This window comes from Oculina patagonica, chromosome 14 (genome assembly GCF_052425735.1).
Source record: "Oculina patagonica isolate OP01 chromosome 14, crgOcupat, whole genome shotgun sequence".
Lineage (NCBI taxonomy): Eukaryota > Metazoa > Cnidaria > Anthozoa > Scleractinia > Oculinidae > Oculina > Oculina patagonica.
Genome location: NC_135771.1, coordinates 92557 through 113065, shown reverse-complemented (window position 1 = coordinate 113065; position 20509 = coordinate 92557). Strand labels below are relative to the sequence as shown.

At 36.5% G+C, this 20509-nt stretch overlaps 2 protein-coding genes across 3 annotated transcripts; one reads left to right on the top strand and one right to left on the bottom strand.

The window, feature by feature from the left end:
* Positions 1-2777: 2777 nt before the first annotated feature.
* On the bottom strand, positions 2778-11614 carry LOC144638470 (BRISC and BRCA1-A complex member 1-like). Of its 2 annotated transcripts, none has more exons than XM_078497670.1 (9): positions 11415-11614; positions 10847-11101; positions 6472-6539; positions 5669-5780; positions 5490-5575; positions 4984-5013; positions 4693-4816; positions 4022-4108; positions 2778-3491 (listed from the first exon to the last, which is right to left on the bottom strand). In XM_078497670.1, exons 1-9 carry the CDS (start codon positions 11478-11480, stop codon positions 3306-3308), a joined length of 1014 nt encoding a protein of 337 aa, XP_078353796.1. In that variant the 5' UTR covers positions 11481-11614; the 3' UTR covers positions 2778-3305. The 2 variants fall into 2 exon arrangements, with proteins under 2 accessions (XP_078353796.1, XP_078353797.1); XM_078497671.1 differs by having other exon boundaries at positions 4984-5008; positions 5485-5575; positions 11415-11569.
* On the top strand, positions 11486-20338 carry LOC144638469 (transitional endoplasmic reticulum ATPase). The gene is made up of 26 exons (XM_078497669.1): positions 11486-11649; positions 12007-12109; positions 12247-12318; positions 12988-13088; positions 13372-13452; positions 13632-13693; positions 14237-14367; positions 14537-14614; positions 14734-14787; positions 14860-14918; positions 15060-15103; positions 15665-15718; positions 15804-15883; positions 16138-16273; positions 16350-16462; positions 16558-16629; positions 16707-16799; positions 17255-17590; positions 17922-18006; positions 18121-18214; positions 18543-18621; positions 18903-18953; positions 19162-19236; positions 19449-19532; positions 19766-19923; positions 20023-20338. The coding sequence occupies exons 1-26, from the start codon at positions 11501-11503 to the stop codon at positions 20123-20125; spliced, it is 2547 nt and encodes an 848-aa protein (XP_078353795.1). The 5' UTR covers positions 11486-11500; the 3' UTR covers positions 20126-20338.
* The last annotated feature ends 171 nt before the right edge of the window (positions 20339-20509 follow it).

Sequence of the window (20509 nt, the reverse complement as noted above, 5' to 3'; positions counted from 1 at the left end):
GGAACTTGAGGGATAATCTATTATGTAAAATAGGTTTCATTTCATTAACTTCGCTCATCAGTAACCTATTTCTAATGTGGAGTACATATAACAGCTTCTTGAATTTCCAGGATGGTCTTGAAAAAATCATCAGATGCAGCATACATTTGCTTAAAGTTTGTTTCGTTTCATTACGAACGGCTGTAAATTACTCTTACTTTTTTTTCCAGTTAACTGAGCACGGCTGAAAGTAATATTTCATGATTGTAGTCCTCTTGCATCAGCGCGGTTTAAACTGGTCCGATGACATGCTTGTTGTAGTCGATAAACCAGCGTATGACTTGGTTCGTCTTCTGGGTTTTAAACCAGTTTGTTCAGCCACATCAGTGCGAGAATCAACGGAACCGGCAACACTGATAGATCTCAATCTTGTATCATTACCTGCCCCGGTAGACAACGAATCTGCTAAACGGGGTAAAGAAGGGAGCGACTTTGAACTCCCAATTGAACCTCTCTTTTCACCTGACCTTTTTGATTGCTGCAATCGACCGCTGCCTTCCTCGTGGACTGGTGGTAACACAAGTGAAGTTTTCCTTCCTGATTTGTATTGCATCTCAAAACGATTTTGTGCGGCTTTTAGCTGATAAGTTTCGGCCTCGAACTGTTTCAGAAGCCGAAGTTTTTCTTTTTGTAAGTTTTGTTCTTCACGGGAGTTATGAGCATTTGCTCTTCTCCAGCTGGAAGAAGCTAGCAGTTTTTCTTCTTTTGATAACGCGTTTTCCATCAGAAAATTGCGAAGAGCGCTGCAAGATGCTACTGTTACATTCCGCTATCTGCAAATAATATCAGTGTCGACCCCCACAGGCATTTGTTATCAGCATGTTGGTCTAAATAACAACATGTAAGAACAAAGCACTTATGTGGCATGACCACGTAATATTTTGCTCGAATTTTAATATGAAAAGCACCGAATAACATAATGATAAACAAGTTACAAGGGTATGACCCGTAAAATTAATGCGTTTGAAATAACACATGACAACCGAACATGTACAGTGATCAGTCATGGAAGAGAATTTGTGTAGCAAACATGATTTTTGACTGTTACCCTCTCAATTCAACTTTTTCCTTAGTTTTTCCTGCATTGTTTGTAACAGGAACTAATAGCGACTGGAGACCAAGAAATCTTGCATCATTCACAGGAGACAAGCTCGGTGCCGCTCCTAATTGTGAATTTCCATTTATCAGATTGCTTAGTTTTTCGCGTTTCAGAAACCCGCTGACAACTCTTCGCTTCATGTTGCCAGTGCGAGTTCTCCAAATATGGCTTTGCTTGTCAGGTGGAAGTGGGGTGGGAACGAAACAGGACTCGGCGGTTGCTCGGCTATTCTTGGGGGCTGATTTGTTTTCTTGGCGAGAAGGAACCGAAACACACGGGGTTCCAGCATCACAATTACCATTCCGCTGAGTTTCAGCCTCTTCCTGGGCAATTATTGAAGCACAGTTCTTACATTTTAGCCAGTTAGTGACGTCACCAACAGCTGTTCGATCTGTGCAAACGCTAAACGAGTGACGTATGAATGGCGTCATACAGTGCGGCGTGACCCTTCCTCTTTCACTGTTTCCTTGAGAACGCAGCATTTTTTCACCTAAGAACTCTTTTATGTCCGTTGTAAGAGTTTTGTTTTTCCTTGAAATGGAAGCAATAGCCCCATCTTTCTTGGCTTCATTCCACGAAGGTTGCGTAGGAGTTGTGTCGACTTCTGAAGTTTTCCATTGCTGTTGAAAAATTCCAACATTTTGTTTTCTAGAAAAGCGCTGTGCCGTGTCGGGGATAAGAATTTTTTTTCCTTCTTTAGAACCATAATATTGTCTAACACAAGACAAACTTTCCATGCTTTGAGTTTGTTTGAATTCTTGCCTCGTCTCATTCACTCTCGTACTGAAATCGGTTTTCCATTTCCTTTTGTGAAATTCAATATCTTCCAGTTTATCGGTCAGTACTCTTGATTCATAAGGGTTCTTTTTCAAGATGGCTTGACCCATTTTGCTAACTGACACATTGTGGATTGTTTCGAAGGCTAATTGTTTCTGCAGTGACTTTTTACGGCTCATCTTGTTGAAGACCGATCAGTGCTACTTGATCATCACAAGACTTGTTGTATCAAAATGATTTGTTTCTATGAAGACACTGGCTAAGTACCGTCACTAGAACTTTCTAGCAGTCAACAAGTTAACAACGGAAGGTAAAAACAATGTGTATTTAATAAGAACAATGTAACTACATTTATAACTAACTGTTAATGAAGTGATAATATCGGTACATAGCATTTGGAACAAAAGGTTTAATGCCAGTGATTAGTACATTTCAGCACGTACCATATACAGAGTGTAGTTAATTGTTGTACAGTGAAACCTCGATTTAACGAGGTCTTCGTTATAGTAAACAATATCCTTCGCCCCAGTAATAGTTAAATACATCGAAAGAAATCCCGATATAACAAAACCTCGCCAGCGAACAAATTTTGCCAGTCCCTTGGTCCTTCGGTATATCGAGATCTGTACTACGAAACCTGGAGCACAATTAAAACAATTGTTTTCTTGAAATCCTAAAAAGTAATCAACTAAGTAACATTCGCAGAAAAACGGTTCAAAAGAAAAGGTAGGAATTCAACCGATGACTCCCACAAAATTGGCAACTGGAAATAATACTAACTGAAAATTGAAAATCAAAGTCACATTGTACAGAATACAACAGTTGCTGGCCGCACCAGATAACTCTAAATTTATACATCACAAACAAGCATGAAAAATATATTTTTTTAACTTTATTCAATACTCCACATTACTTACAGTACAGTACAATACATTACATTACATCGGATATAACACTGCCAGCATAAATTTTCATTACGTTACTGACATCGATTTACACGAGCATGCTACGTTACACACTTTTTACCTTAACGTTACTTCAGCTACACGTTACAAACTAATTACGGTAAAAAAGAGTTTATATTACTGACGAAAGCCACAATTATTTGTAGTAAAGATCAGATTTTTGGCTTCAATCTCTCTACAGCACAGTTCTCGTAATGTCCTGCCGTGTTCGCAGGGCAATTCTCTTTTACAGCGTCGCAGTACAATAGTACAAGTCTCCAAGTATAATAATCGGTCTGCCTAGAGTGAGAGCTTGAATATAATTGGGCTTCAGAGCGTCCTATCTACAGCCGACATAAACGAGTTTGGTAACCGCATAATGAAGTCACAGATTTCGTTTATTTTGTAAAGTTGTTTTAAAAAGTATCCTATTTGCTTATGACGTTCTATAAAATGGACTCTTCATCTTCTCGTCGAGTAAGTTTGTAAAATGTGTCACGCTGCTTAGGTCGCTGTAACGGATGAGCAAGTAACGCCGCCATGTGGTCAAAGAGACGAGTTGTACTGCGTGACACTTCCAACATATAGCCTTCTTCCTCTTCATCCATGTCACAGAAGTAATCATATATTTCCTGCATAATAATAATAATAATAATAATAATAATAATAATAATAATAATAATAATAATAATAATAATAATAACAACAACAACAACAACAACAACAACAACAACAACAACAACAAGAAGAAGAAGAAGAAGAAGAAGAAGAAGAAGAAGAAGAAGAAGAAGAAGAAGAAGAAGAAGAAGAAGAAGAAATAAAGCCTTTGTCATCAGCCACTTTAAACAGACCCTCAGGTTAACGCATCTTTTGTGAGTTCAGTAAGCCACCCAATCTAACACATGAAGTGCGTTTATGATAAAATTTGATACACTAAATACATTGAACTACGTCACAGGCAAATTGTCTGTTGCAAGACAAAGGAGTTCATCACTTAAACCATTAGTTCACACTTTCATCTCATTAAGGCCAAGTTCTCCTGGTTCTCGTCAACACATAGCTGATCAAACCACTTTAATCTTTACAAAATTTGACCACTATCATGGAAATGAAGTGAATGCAGGGAACAAACAAAATCGACAAATTCGACAAGTTTACTTACTTTGCACAGATTCATTTCCGATGGAAGCTCATGAACATACAGAACATCAAGAAAGAAATATGGTGATTCCAGAAGTGTAGACAATATCTGCAAAAAACAATGTTACAATGACAGTCAATTAGTGAAATAGAGCTCACATATTTATAGGGTGCCTCAGCCTGACTCAAGTTTTTTTTTTATTGAGCCATTTACAAGCGAGAGAAATGTCAACTCTATCTGATATTTACAGAACTATACATAATTATTACTCCTACATGGGAAGACTGGATTCTCAACCATATTTAGCAGTTTAATGGCAGAAATAGAGGTTCTCCATCCTTATTGTTGTAAAACCTACAACCTGAAGTGCTAAAAATCTTTTGCCTAAAAAATACTCCTTTTTAAAGCAAGGAAAGGTGCATCTTTACTTTGTCCTCTCACCCCTATTTCTCCTGAGAATCTCCAGATCTGCCAATTGAGTTCTCTGCCTTCCAAGAAGTTTTGAGACCAAAGTAATCAAGGTCTAGTTGAAAGGGGTACAAGTCACCTTAAATGTCTTTTCATGTGTGTTACTGTATAACAATTTGGTAATACAGCAACAGTTTCTTTCTTTCTTTCTGTTTGACAATGATAATGTACTGATATTGTACAAGGGAAAAATGAGATGTTAAAAAAAACTCTCACAAACACACCTGCTTGGCTTCAGTAGACACATGAGGCGTGCAGTGTGAGCGTCCATACACTATAATAAGTCGTACCACGTATGGAGGAGGCAATAAAATGTCTTCCACAAGTGGCAACTGTACGTTTTCCTTCCTGGTAATAAGAAAAAACAAAAAATGCTAAGCAAAAATTATTATAAAATTACACAGTGAGTACTGGTAAAAATGAAATATTTTTTTGGTGGGTGGGGACTTATAGGAACATGGGCGTGAAATAAAATCATTACAGCACATAATACATGCAAGAAAAACAGTACTTACACTGCTTCAAAGAGATCACACATTTCTGAACTCACAGTCAAGGATACATTAATACTGAAAATAGCATAGTTAAATTTTAGTCTGTTTTTATTGTAATATCAATTTTAAGTCTTTTTATTATTATTATTTTTATTTATTTTATGTGTCCCCTATTAGTAGAGAGTGTTTCACTCTCAGCTAGAATTGCTTTGACATATTAATAAAGTTGTTGATTGATTGATTGCCATGCATCTACCTATACGATACCATGTATTTAGGATTAAAAAGGGCAATTCAGTTTTATGTTATTTATGTTGGAAAAACTAAAAATAACTGTCACTTTGTGCATCAGAAAAAATGTTTCTTATCAAGGTCTGGTGCTTAGTTAACAGTATCTCTACAGTATGCCAAGTTAATGGATGTTGCAAAAAAGAGGAGCACAAAATGTTCACTTCATCAATCGTTATGTTCACAAAGTTACATAATTTCCATAAAATATACATGAATTATTATAAAGGATATGAAACTGCTCCTGTGTTGAAATTTCCTCCTCTGGGTTGAGGTGGTTCAGAGTGCTGCAGATAGCTTCCACATCACTGGTGAAATGTTTGTACTAAATGTGCATGATAAAGAAAACCTTTTTAGAATAAGAACAATTATCACAAACTGTTCTTTCAGTACATAATCCTTCAATGCAGCAACTTACCCATGATGCCTTATCATCCAGGACCATGATAGAAAACTGATGATTAGCATTCATTTTAGACTTGGTTTTAACAAAAATTTGTATTGACCTCTGGACCAGTTGAAATATTGTGCTGCAAAAAATAAAGTGAACATTGTATATCAAAGGGGCATTGAAAGGTTTATGGCACAAGCAGAAAAACGCAGTTAATGGGGCATAACGTGAATATCTCAAATCAATTTATTAGGTACTGTGTTCAACTATGTTACATATTAGGCAGTGATAACATGATGTCTTTATTACCTACAGATGTTAATTGAGATCCTTGAATTAGCTCATTGTCTTGAGACTTGCATAAGAATGACTAGACTTGTCACAGCATGATGACGGCAGCTTCTTATTGCTTATATCCGTAGCTATGTCTAGCTATACAAGCAATATGATTCAATGTACAAGCACTTCCCTTCAGCGGTATGCTATACTCATTTCCCCTTGCACACCGCAAATCAGGTAATCAAAAAGAAATTTCATTTCCAATTTGGTCCAGAGTAAACCTTACAATTAACACGTTTCTTATAGTTCTCTGGTCCTGGCCACTGAGTGTCCAGTCCTGTTCCTCCCAACAGCTGGAGAATATCATATATGAGACCTTATATACATGTATATCTATAATGTGATACAATTTTACCTTTTAGTTGGTACCATCTAGTATTTTCCTTTGCTGGTTATATATTCATTGTCATATATTACCATACACCACAACAAAGCAAAGATTAAATTAAACCACAACATATACATGCTACAAAGAGGACTTGTATTTATACCTATCTGGAACACTTTTACACTGAAAAGACATTGATTTCATTTCAGGGCACAAATCCAGACATAGAATCTGAAATAAAAACAGAATTTTGATTTTTTGCTCATTTGTGTGCAGAAAGAGTTAAATCTGCAGTGGTTTTACCCAGGTATTAGATGTTATTCACCACTGCCTGTAACAACACGGCATGAATGTGCATCATCATTGTCTTAGTGCAACCTAGATACCCTTGAACCAACTAAACAAGATGTCTGCTATAAGATTCCACATTTAAATGCATTAGATTGTATAATTATATGTTTGAAAACAAGGAGTTCAACTTACATAAATGGATAAAACAACACAAAAGAGAAGCCTTTACCCCAGATAGAGGTGGGTTTTTTGGCATAATAGCTAGTTAACAACATAACCACATTTTTTCATGACCCACACCCTTATAGATCATTTTATGACATCATTTTCTATGGTTTATAAGAGTGTAGACTATGGAAATATGTGGTTGTTTTGTTTTATAACATACACAGAAAATTTACCAGCAAATTAGATGGAAAATCAGTTCAAAGTAGGGCGCATGTCAATTCTTTTTTTCACTAGAAGCCGACAAATGTATGGAAATTTCTTCCAAAGTGTTCTAGCTGCCTTTTTACCACTCGTTTGATTATGTCTTGAAAAAGTCACGTCAATATTTTAAGCTGTCCGAAATTTGCCTTGCAAAATTGCATTACAGGTTACGTTATTTTCATGGTCAAAACTTTCATTGGCCATAACTTTCAACCAATGAGCGCACAAGAATTTTCTAAGTTATGGTATAAGATTGTTTTGCTTTATCACAGGGGCCTTATCATGCGTTTATCTGGCCCAAAATATAAACACCAAAGAAGGTAGTAACGAAAACGAAGACCCCGAAAACGAAGACCTAAGACCTAAGACCCATACGAAAACTAAGACCCGTACGAAAACTAAGACCTAAGACCCATACGAAAACTAAGACCCATACGAAAACTAAGACCCATACGAAAACTAAGACCCATACGAAAACGAAGACCCATACGAAAACTAAGACCCATACGAAAACGAAGACCCATACGAAAACTAAGACCCATACAAAAACTAAGACCCATACGAAAACGAAGACCCATACGAAAACTAAGACCCATACGAAAACGAAGACCCATACGAAAACGAAGACCCATACGAAAACTAAGACCCATACGAAAACGAAGACCCATACGAAAACGAAGACCCATACGAAAACTAAGACCCATACGAAAACGAAGACCCATACGAAAACTAAGACCCGTACGAAAACTAAGACTCCGTACGAAAACTAAGACCCATACGAAAACTAAGACCCGTATATACGAAAACAAAGACCCGTACGAAAACGAAGACCCGTATATACGAAAACCGGGACCAAAACCCGGCCAAACCCGGCCAAAACCAGCGTTACCCAGAGTTGCGTAACATTAATAATAATGACAGAATAATATTGAAGCAGACTGAGCGTACTGAGAACGTACTAGTTACTGATCAAAAATCTAGACTTGATCGAAAACTAAAACCTGATCGAAAACGGTTGCTTCTGCGTCACAGAAGAGACAGCCAAAGTCTCCCAGCAGTAATGCACCGTAACGAAATCTTCGCTACCCGATTATTATTTCTCGCTTTACATCCGCGTAGAAGGGTGCGGAGAGGGGGGGGGGGATTGTGCTGGGATGCTCTCCAATGATGCCTTTAGAGGTCATGACATTAGGGGGGACTGAGTATCCTATATCCCATTAATTTTTGGAATAAATACCTTATTGCTTAATACTTAATTTCGCGGGAATTAATTTTCGCGATTTTCGCAATTTTTTTGAAAATCGCGAAATTAAAGACCCGCGAAAATTAATTTTAAACGGTTTCTATTTATTTTTTATGCTAATTACGTATTTTAGGCCAAATCGCGAAAATTAAGTCTCGCGAAATATTCCTGTTTCATTTTCGCGAAATTAAGTACCCGCGAAAATAAATAAATAACAATAAGGTATCCCTTATCCAGTTAATTCCGGTGGTTGTTCCAACGTTTATGTTCGATATCCTCAAATCTCAAATCTGGTGCTTTGTTTTTGTTTCTTTGCCAAGTATAAATGAGAGGTATTCAAGACTAGTACCTTTTAAATCGTTTTCACGCGTAACCGATTTATGTTATCAGATGGTGTTTCCTTTTATTTGAAACTAGAAACGCGTCATCTGTAGTGTCCTTTACATTGTCGATATTGTTGTTTACATGAACGTGTGCCATCGTTATTCGTTTCGAAATGTTTCGAACTGTTATGTATATGATTTGACATTGAACGAGTACATTTCATTTTCTTCGCAGTTTGCGACAGTGTAGTGTCGTATATTTGCCAAACAGGGCTACATTGTGTATAGATCTCGTCAGTTTGCGAGGTTATCTAGTTTTACTTAGAGTTGTCTGTTTCAGTTTCAATGCTAATGAATGATAGATGTTTCTAAGGGACCGGTCATTATTTATGTAGAGGGGGGAGGGAAAAATATGTTGGAAAGGTCAAAATTTCTGTAAGGCCCCCCTCCAGACCATGTAAGTAGCAAGTGACCCCCCCCTTCTTTATTCAATATTTACGTGATGACCCCCCCCCCCTCACCTCATATCTCCCTTTATATGCCTCAAGTAATTTATTATTAAATGCATGTTACATACAATCTTAATTGCACGTACACTTGTTCTAATGCAAAAAGGCTGGATCAACACTTAGTCAACCAAGGCTTCTTTGCTATGGATACTTGTCCAGCAATACGGCAAATTTTTGGATGAGTTATGTGTATAGTAAACATACCTCTATTATTAACTCCTTAACTTTGGAAAAGTGGTAGTTTTTACAAATTATGCTCTCATGGTGAACACAAATGTAATATCCATGCAAAATATAATTCCTTTCCAATGATTTTCCTAAAGTTGTAAAGGGATTACTTTGAATTCTTGTTGTCATAAATATCATGTTTTATTACTTCTTGGGCTATTGCAGTGATAATCATTTTGTAAAAAGAAAATAATTTCAGTCAAACCAGATATTAAAGCAGATTATAAAGGTCTGGTTTCTTTATTAACTAAAATTAATTTTAAGATAACAATGGAGTTTAGAGTGAAAACAGTATTTCTGTAAAATACAAATCACTAAAGTTGTACATAATAGTGGAGTTTAAACAAAAGAAAACAATAGAAATAGCATAAAATTGTACAATTTAGCATCTCACTGTTTCACATATGGTGTTTGCACTGTTCTATTTAACTGTTTTACCCACCTCAAACTGCTTATCCCCCCCTAAACTTCTTTATAAAAAATTTTAGCCCCCCCTCTTGCCACTCTGAAATAGCCTTGACCCCCCCTTCTTTTTTTCCCTCCCCCCCTCTACATAAATAATGACCGGTCCCTAAATTTACAGTAAATAAAGGTTTTGTTAGTGCTTCTTATGTGTAGTCATGTATCAATAATGACCTTTCATTCGTTTACCGGGGCAACAGGCGTACTGGCCAAGATGTTTTAATTTTACTCATGTAGCGCGTAGCGAGGCATACTCACTTCAAAATTAAAGACAAATATTTGTAGGATTTCAATGAAACTTGATCGATACGTTCTCAGTACTCGTCTGCTTCAACATTATTCTTATCCAACACTGATTCGTAGAGTACAAACATCGCGCAAAACGAGTACAAATGTCACGCGATATTTGTACTTGTCTCATTTCCCCGACCAAAAGATTAAAAACCTTGGCAAGTCATGTGTGACCTAGGCTCCCGCAGTGCTATCAGAATGGAATTTTCAAAAGGAACAGCATCTTTTCATTCCGTTTACGTGTTGAAATAACTGTAACGTTCCATTTGTCGAAAAATTCTCACCGAAAATTCCATGTAAATGGAAAGCGCTCATTGATTTTCTATTTCAGTAGTGCGTTCTCAGTACGCTCAGTCTGCTTCAATATTATTCTGTCATTATTATTAATGTCACGCAACTCTGGGTAACGTTGGTTTTGGCCGGGTCTTCGTTTTCGTATATACGGGTCTTCGTTTTCGTACGGGTCTTCGTTTTCGTACGGGTCATCGTTTTCGTATGGGTCTTAGTTTTCGTACGGGTCTTAGTTTTCGTATGGGTCTTCGTTTTCGTACGGGTCTTAGTTTTCGTATGGGTCTTCGTTTTCGTACGGGTCTTAGTTTTCGTACGGGTCTTAGTTTTCGTATGGGTCTTAGTTTTCGTACGGGTCTTTGTTTTCGTACGGGTCTTAGTTTTCGTATGGGTCTTAGGTCTTCGCTTTCGGGGTCTTCGTTTTCGTTACTACCCACCAAAGAATGTGCATTAAGGTTGTTTCATTTTGCTTACAATGTGTTCTGGACAGTTGACATGTGGAACTTTGTTCCTCAGGCTGTCATTTTCAGATGAACCCTCAGAACTTAATGACAAACTATCTCTTTTTCCAGTCTTCAGCTGTGAAGTAAAGCCATTTCCTTCTGCTGGCTCTTCTTCACCATCACCACTGACACGTACTTCTTCAACAAATTTTAAGGAAGTGTCTTTGGGTTCAACTTGATCTTTGGTTGGCTCAACATTACATGCTTCACTTGGTTTATCTTCCATCTGGAAAGATGAATGATAGAAAAGTCTGTCTTTAAAAAAACATGTAATTATAACACCATATTTTTATATCAGCACTTGTAACTAATACGGATAAAGACTGATCAAAGATTGGAGGGTGATTTTTAAATCAATTTTAATATCGCATCCTCTTCCTAAAAATGCCAAATAAATGCAACAGTTAGCAGCAAAAGGCTCTCGAAACAAATGTTATAGTAAATAGAGCATAACAATAACAAAAGCAGATGTAAAATGCGTGAAATCAGCTTGTTCAAAATGAGTAAAATCAGCTTGCATCAATGCATGTTTAGTTTACCTCTTGTTCAATGTACACCGTCCGCCATGTTGATTTTCTGTCACGAAAAGGAAGCCTGGGTACCATTCTTGACTACTGAGGCCGCGATGCCTTTGGACAGCGTGGCCTGTGGACGAGAATCCCTGGGTACAAGAAACGTCATCCCGTGCACGTGCGCAGTCGAGCAGTTAGTCAGCAGAAAGGATTTTTTACCGGAGTTTTACTGTGCTCTTCTAGAAAAAGTCATGGCACATCAGTAAGTATTAATTTTGTCGGCTTATTGATACTTGTTTGTTGTGCTTTGAATGATAACGATTGAATTGTGTTGCTAATATTTCAAGTTAAGCCCGCCACAAACGAATTAGTCGCGGATCTAGTTGACATGATTGTACTGGTGGTGAATTTGAAGAAATTTTTTTAGGGCTTCCCTTTCCTTTAAACCAGCTTAAAAATTGATACAGTTTGTTCAGTATTTTACTGGGTTGTTTGTAAGATAATAACCGACACTTTAATCTGAAAGATTTCAATTATCCTTTCGGAATTCCCTTTTCCCTGTTTCTTTAATCGTTAAAACTTACGTACGTGGTCCACTTCCTGTACTTTTGTGTGACAGAGACGAACTTGCGACGGCTATTTTAAAGAACAAGTCACGGCCAAACCGTTTGTTGGTGGAAGAAGCAATTAACGATGACAATTCAGTTGTATCAATGTCTCAGGTTTGTACTAAAATGAAATATATCCAACAGGCAATCACCATGTCGATCCTTTGCGTTTTCTTGTGTTCTTACTTGTGTTGCATTGCACAGTCACTCGCTTCCTTATTTTCACTTTCAGTTTCATTTTTTATCCACAGGCCAAAATGGAAGAGTTACAACTCTTTCGCGGGGATACAGTCCTGATTAAAGGAAAGAAGAGACGAGACACTGTATGTGATATAATAGAAAAATAATTCAGCTTGTTCATGAGATCTTTGTTTGCAACGCTTTTGTTATATAATGCTTTGAAGTAAAAAGGTTAAAAAACCTTTCAATTTTTCTAAATTTAAAGATGCACTTGGTTCTGCTTTATAAGTACAGAAAAAACCTTTAGTTAGTATTATTGCTGATCTTGCAAGAAAACATTTCTACCACAATGACGGTCTTTGTTTTTGTGTCAAGTTCTTATTGGCTAAACTTTAATTCATGTTTTTTCAGGGAAAGCAAAATTTGAGATTTTTTTTTAGATTTTTTGGCATAGCATCCAGAACAAAAGATACTTAAAATTTATTGTTGTTAAGTTAACTTCATTAATTGCCCAAAAGGCAACTGGAGAACAGAAAGATGATATGTATAAGAAAGGAAGAAAGAGTCCACAATAATTTATTTCTAATAACTTTCTCTCTTTGCTACTTTGCTATCATACAGTTATACTTGGGAAACAATAAGAAATTATGCAATAAAAAAATAACAATTATAAAATAAAAAATACAATGTAGTTTCCCAAGATCGAAATGTCACCAGAATTTACCGTACATATGTAAATATAATACCCTTTATCAAATCCTGATACTTAATTAGTATTTCAATCCAGTAATAAGACATCCATAATTTTACAGGTTTGTATTGTACTGTCTGATGATTCAATCTCTGATGACAAAATACGAATGAATCGTGTTGTGAGGAGGAACCTTCGAGTGAGACTGGGTGACATAGTCAGGTACAAAAGTTGATTTGTAATACTGCACATGTACATGATAATGAGTTGAGTACTGCACACAAGAAAACTATATTGTTTTGTTGTCTTTATACTATTAAAGCTGCAAGTGTAAGCTGTAGCTGTAGGACTTAACCTTAATCATCCTCTAGTTATCAACTGTGATCATTTGTCAATTCAAGCCAACAAAGTGTTTGAATGTGTCCATTCTTTCTAAGCTTTTTCCATATTTAGGCTTGTTATTATTTAATTAGATTTTTTTACACTAGTTATGTTTTATTTTCAGTGTTCAAGCTTGTCCTGATGTCAAATACGGGAAAAGAATTCATGTTCTACCAATTGACGACACAGTGGAAGGATTAACAGGGTTTGTAGAAAAAATAATAATACCTGATAAGAGTCTCCTGTTTTTCCATGCGCATTTTGCTGCAAGATTATAATGTTATAATAAATTTGCTGTTAGATGAGCTAAAAAGAAGTTTTGATTGTATTTTGTACTGTGTATGTTGTGATTGAAGAAGGTTTTTTTTTAAATTGTGTCTACAGAAATTTGTTTGATGTCTACTTAAAGCCTTACTTCTTGGAGGCCTATAGACCAATCAGGAAAGGTAAGCCCTTTGACAATGTACATGTTGTGTGTATTTTCATGCAGAATTTCTTTTAAATACAGGGTACAGCTAATCTGCTATAAAGTGATGTATAATTGTGATAAATCTTCTTCATCCTCATTTGGTTTTTTAATCTCTTTGAAAAAACACTACTGTTGTAACCCAAGATCAGTCACTTGGAGAATTTTGTTGTGTTCGTTTCGCAATGAGCTTTAAGTAACGATGTGCAGTTCCAGAGAACATCCACACACACCCCAAGGAAGGTCATTGGAAATTCAGAGGGGTGGGGGAGGGGTCTTAAAAGCCAAAACTTTTAAAGGAAAGTATGGGGCTTAACTGGAATTTCTAGAGGGGTGGCGGGATTCAAACCAAAAGGCCTTCCATGGGAGGGGTATGGATATTTTCTGGAACAACACAATAGCAAAATAACATTATTACAACAAAGCAAAACTCAGCAGAAACCCTTATAGAGTTTTGAAGTTTTGATAACATGACTTTCAGGGTGAAGCTAGATTAATTTTCAATTGGATGTTTTGTTTTTAGGTGACATGTTCCTTGTACGTGGTGGCATGAGAGCTGTTGAGTTCAAGGTCATAGAAACTGATCCATCACCGTACTGCATTGTAGCACCAGACACTGTAATACACTGTGAAGGAGAGCCAGTTAAAAGAGAGGTCAGTTTCTACTGTCAAATCAAGCTAAGGCTTTAATGAAAAAAAAAATATGAGCTTGTAGCAGATCTATACAACCATTAACATTAGAACAGTAAGCTAGGATTGCAACTTATCTGGGTTTGTCAAAACATGTATCATGGAAAATAAAAAAAAATTATATCTACTGCAGGAAGAAGAGGAATCTTTAAATGAAGTTGGTTATGACGACATTGGTGGCTGCAGAAAACAACTGGCTCAGATTAAAGAGGTTTGTGATGATTCTCATTATTTTATTGCTAAAATTTCATATTAAAAAGTTTAAATTGCAATTCAAATATTGCCATATTTATATCACTGTTGTGACTTGGTTAATGTTATTTCCTTTAGATGGTGGAGTTACCACTCAGACATCCCCAGTTGTTCCGCGCTATTGGTGTTAAGGTAAGAGATTACTAACTTTGTAAACCTTAGATTTCAGATGTTTTAGCTGACTTTGTTTTGGTATTTTTGTAGCCTCCCCGTGGAATCCTTCTGTTTGGCCCTCCAGGGACTGGAAAAACTCTCATGGCAAGGTTTGTCTTACAGAGCATTTCATATTCATTATTTATTAAAAACAGCCATTACTTCTATTATCGGTAGTTGAGTAACTCCATAAGGTGATTTGTTTCCATACTTGTATCCAATTATAAATTATTTGTTCTGTTTTCTCACAGAGCTGTTGCCAATGAGACAGGAGCATTTTTCTTCCTGATTAATGGTGAGTTTTTCCAGAGATTGTGTTCAGAGCTAAGAGCAAACAGTCTTTTGTTTCTATTCCTGTACTGGTTGTGAATTTAGCGAGCATGTAAGACCTGTACTTGGTTTCAAAGTTGATTGCTTAAAGCTGTTAGTTTAAGGTTTGATTTCCTTACTTTGTGTTGAAACATGCAGCAGTAATTTTCACATGATCTAATCTAATCCGAAGATTGTGGGTTCAAATCCCAACAGGGTCAAGATTTTTTAGTTCCCGCGGGAACTCTCCCAACCCAGGCGGCTTTGACATATTGGTGATATTGTCTACTACCCGCACACCATAATACTCTTAATTATGTTATTTCCACAAGTGACTAGGGTTTAGTTTCCCACCATTGGTAAGAAGCAGGTGATGGTAATAGAAAGAATCCTCAGTTGTTGGAAATAGCATTCATGTGTTATCTAATACTCAGCACAAATATTAATAGAAGTGCATAGAATTTAAAGGGAGAATGTTTCACAGTAGATATTACCTAAAATGAGAGATAACCTGTGCTGAGAAAGTTCTTATTATACTCTTCCAAAGGTCCAGAAATTATGAGCAAACTTGCTGGTGAATCAGAAAGTAATCTGAGAAAAGGTATGTGTAGTCATTTTTTGTTTTACTCACATCTGGCATTGACACACGTGTTTAAAACTATTTTAAATTTCCTTTCTTTAAATAGCCTTTGAAGAAGCAGAAAAAAATTCACCAGCCATTATATTCATTGATGAAATTGACGCAATTGCTCCCAAGAGAGATAAGGTAAGGGAAACTTTAACTACCAATATTTCAAGTATTACAAGTACAATGAGCCCTTTGCAAAACTTCTTTCACATGACCATCCTTACACAAAGAGTGTCAGACTATAATGAAATGAGTGTGCATTTTAATTATGGACCCACTGATCATCTACTGTTATTATTTCTGTCATTATTTGAGAGTAACTTGTTAAAAGTAGTGGACAACTGTTTGGTCATAAATAATATAAATTTAAATGACATCTGTAACCATTACAGACCCATGGAGAAGTGGAGCGACGAATTGTGTCCCAACTTTTGACTCTGATGGATGGTTTAAAGCAGAGGTCTCACGTCATTGTGATGGCTGCAACCAACAGACCAAACAGTGTTGATCCAGCCCTGCGACGATTTGGTGAGACCTGAAGATGTCCTTTTTGGTGTATTGTCACATTCAGTATTTGTTGATGTTTATTTATGTTTCCTTCAAGGTCGTTTTGATAGGGAGGTAGACATTGGTATACCAGATGCTACAGGTCGTCTTGAGATCTTGCGAATCCACACAAAGAACATGAAACTTGCTGATGATGTTGATCTTGAACAGGTACAGTTAGTGCATTTAATTTGTTTGCTTTTCTACTTTTTATTAAATGTCCTGTTTCAGCTCTATTTGTATGCTCACAGTGATCTACTTTATAGATTGCAGCTGAAACACACGGTTATGTTGGTTCAGATGTTGCTTCTCTCTGTTCAGAGGCTGCTCTTCAACAGGTATAGTTGCTGTGATACACATGATTAGTTTATACACTTTGATAACTTGGTATCTAACATGATTGCTGTCTCACTAGATTCGTGAAAAAATGGATTTAATTGATCTGGAAGATGAGCAGATTGATGCAGAGGTCCTGGACTCATTAGCTGTTTCCATGGATAACTTTAGGGTGAGTAATGTACCCATGAAAAGGATCTATCCTTAGGTTTCCAAAGAACAATCTCCTGCCAGTTAAAAATATGTTTGTGCAGGCTCACAGCTTTGGAAAATTAACTTGCAAATCTGTTTTCATTTGGAAAGTCAATTTTAGTTTTCTTTCCATTGATGATGGATTTGCAGATACTGTTGAGAAACAATGTTATGCTAAGCCAAGTACTAATGTTGTCGTTTGAATTTATTTTTGGTTAAATTTTTCTAACGGTTTAATTTTCTATTTCCCTTTGTTTGGGAACTGTTTTTAAAAATTAAAACCAAAGATAAATTAAAACCAGGAAGTATTTTTGTTTTGTAGTTTGAAGCACCTTAGATTATTAAACAAGCCAATCTTTAAGGCACAATTACTTGTAACAGTTCTCTGTTTGCGTTGTGTGGTAGATGTTTTCAATCTTTGATTTTTTTTGTTAGTATGCCATGGGAGTATCCAATCCCTCAGCTCTCCGTGAGACTGTTGTTGAGGTGCCAACAACAACATGGGATGACATTGGTGGTTTGGAGAGTGTTAAGCGTGAACTGCAGGAACTGGTGCAGTACCCTGTGGAGCACCCTGACAAGTTCCTCAAGTTTGGAATGACGCCATCCAAAGGTGTGCTGTTTTATGGTCCCCCTGGCTGTGGTAAGACCCTCTTGGCCAAAGCCATTGCAAATGAGTGCCAGGCAAACTTTATTTCCATCAAAGGTCCAGAACTTCTTACCATGTGGTTTGGCGAGTCAGAGGCCAATGTGCGAGATGTTTTTGACAAGGTGAGTGTATGTTTTATATCAAGACTGTCAGTGTATTTTATTGATCAATGAAGCTATTTTCCAGCCCATGTTGCCTTGCTTGAGAGGAGTCATGTACATGTGCTTCTGGACAGTTCTTATTGCATGTACATATTAGATGGTTACTATCAAGCAGACAGTTTGAAATAAATTATCAACTATCGTATACATTCTCTAAAGTCTGAACTAAGATACTTTGTCAAAGGACTTTTATTGTGACAAAATCAACACTGGAAAAGCCTTCTATTATCTGAACACACTACAAATTAAAAGGAATGGTATTTTTTATTAGAAATGTGCATTTTTCTTTTAGGCACGTAGTGCTGCTCCATGTGTGCTGTTCTTTGATGAATTGGATTCCATTGCCAAAGCAAGAGGAGGAAATGTTGGAGATGGAGGTGATCTTTTTAAAAGCTTAAGCAAAATGATAAAACATTTTCATCTGGCAATTGACAAAAATTATTGTCTTGCTGTTCCAATTGTAATTCATTTTTATCTGTGTTTGTTTTCAGGTGGCGCAGCCGATCGTGTGATCAACCAAGTGCTCACTGAAATGGATGGCATGAATGTCAAAAAGAATGTCTTCATTATTGGAGCAACCAACAGGTTTGTAAATTAACAGCCACATCAGCTGTTCTCTTAGTTGGAATTAGGAGATAAAGTCTTGGTTTCTTAGCAGGAAGTCAAAACAGAATGAAACCAAACAAAATCCCTTTGGCAGCGTATGTAGATGATACTAAACCAGGGTTGTATTTGATTGATGTGAGCACTAATCCACACGCAAATGCTTCGACCTGCTTTAATTTTGCCTCAGTTTTTTTAAGTATTGTGCTGTTAATTATTATATTTGCACTAATGTGATGTGGTCTGTTTTTTTTTTTTTTAAATGTTCCTTAAAACATTGGAGCACTGTTGAATTTCTTTTGTTCCTTAGGCCTGACATTATTGATCCAGCCATATTGCGACCAGGACGTTTGGATCAGCTGATTTATATTCCTCTTCCTGATGAGCCGGTAAGTTGATTAGTCATAGTCACCTGTTATTATCATGCAATGTGAATGTAAGTCAGAATAATGTTATCCAAGCAAAGGTCAGCTCAAGGTTTGACTACAGACTAAATCAATTTAAACAAAAAACTGATCAACTTTTTAACCAAGTTTATGAGTAGTGTTAAAATAAAATGCAGTTTATTTGCTCATGCATCAAATTTCAGTGCAAAGGTTGATAATTTTGTCTTTACAAATTATTGCACTGTTGAGACAAGGCAATCATTCCTAATTTTGTTTCATTTCAGTCACGTGTCTCCATTCTCAAGGCATGTTTAAGGAAATCTCCCATTTCAAAGGTTTGTAATAATGTTTACACTATATTATACCTCATTAGTGACAATTTCTATTGTACTGTAGTGTGCTAATTTTCTTTTATTCCTATTGTCACGTAGTGTGAAGCATTGTAATGTGTTGCTGTTTCTTTTTACGCATCTGTTTTCATGAATTGTATTGTTGTGTACCTTCTGTATTGTTGCCTCATTACCAACCTTACTTACCTTACAGGATGTAGATTTGGGATATGTTGCCAAGGTTACTCATGGCTTCAGTGGTGCAGATTTGACAGAAATCTGTCAACGGGTAAGGTGACCTTTTATAAAAATTACAATATACGTATGTCTTTTAATAAATATTTAAGAAAGCACTGATTGGTGATTTGCTAATTGGTGTGTTTCATTAGAATTTGTAATAAATAAATGGATAAACCATGCTACCATTTTTTGTTGCTTGATCGATAAACTAATTGATTTCAAATTTTAAGCAAACATTTTGTTGATGTTTTGTTTTTTTAGGCATGTAAGCTGGCAATCAGAGAGTCGATTGAGAAAGAAATACAAAAAGAGAGGGAGAGAGCTGATAACCCTGACTTGGACATGGTGAGAGCTTTATTATTTATTACAAATGAAGCTGTAATTCGAGCACAGGATGTGTTAATTTAGTCATCAGCTGAATTGACTTTACATTGTTGCTGGTGGTACTTTGGTAGTTGTACTTATAATAGTTATCGAAGCAATTGATCTCCAAAACTTGAGATAAGGTGTATGACCAAGGCAACCAGTGAAATAAAACTAATGTATGAGCTAACAATTTACTGCTGGACACTATCTAGGAAGTTGAGGATGAAGATCCAGTTCCAGAGATTAGAAGAGACCACTTTGAGGATGCCATGAGATTTGCTCGCAGATCAGTCAGTGATAATGACATTCGCAAATATGAGATGTTTGCACAAACCCTTCAGCAGAGCCGTGGATTTGGTGCAAGTTTCAGGTCAGTGGCCTTCATTGTCATAGTTTAGGGTTTGATGATGCCTTAAATCAGCATTTACGTGTATGTAAATTTTCAATGTTTGTTCCATTTATTTTTCAGGTTTCCAGGTCAGTCAGGTGGATCTCAGGGGGGTGGACAAGGTGGCTCTGGAGCAGACAATTCTAACTTATATGATGATGGAGATGATGATCTGTACAGTTAGGACAATAGTTGCTTGTGTTCAATTTTATTTTTTTGGAAACATAACTTGACCAGGTTCAAATGCACATTAGATGGTTGTACTTCTCTTTAACACAACGTTTGTGGTTAACTCGCTGAAAAAATGAGATTTGCAAGATAATGTAGAGCATAGCTTCGAAATTTCAAAATGTGATGTACTAGACACTATTGATATTTAATAAAAATACATTAAGAATCTGATGTGTGATGGTGTCTGATAACAGGAAGAAAGTAAGGCAAATACCAAGGAGACATACTGTAAAACCCTTGCATTGGAAGGAGTAGGGCTTGAAGGTGAAGGAGAAGGGGGACTGTCAGGGATGATAAGTGAAAAGCAATTGCGTCACAAGCTGAATCAAATAAGATG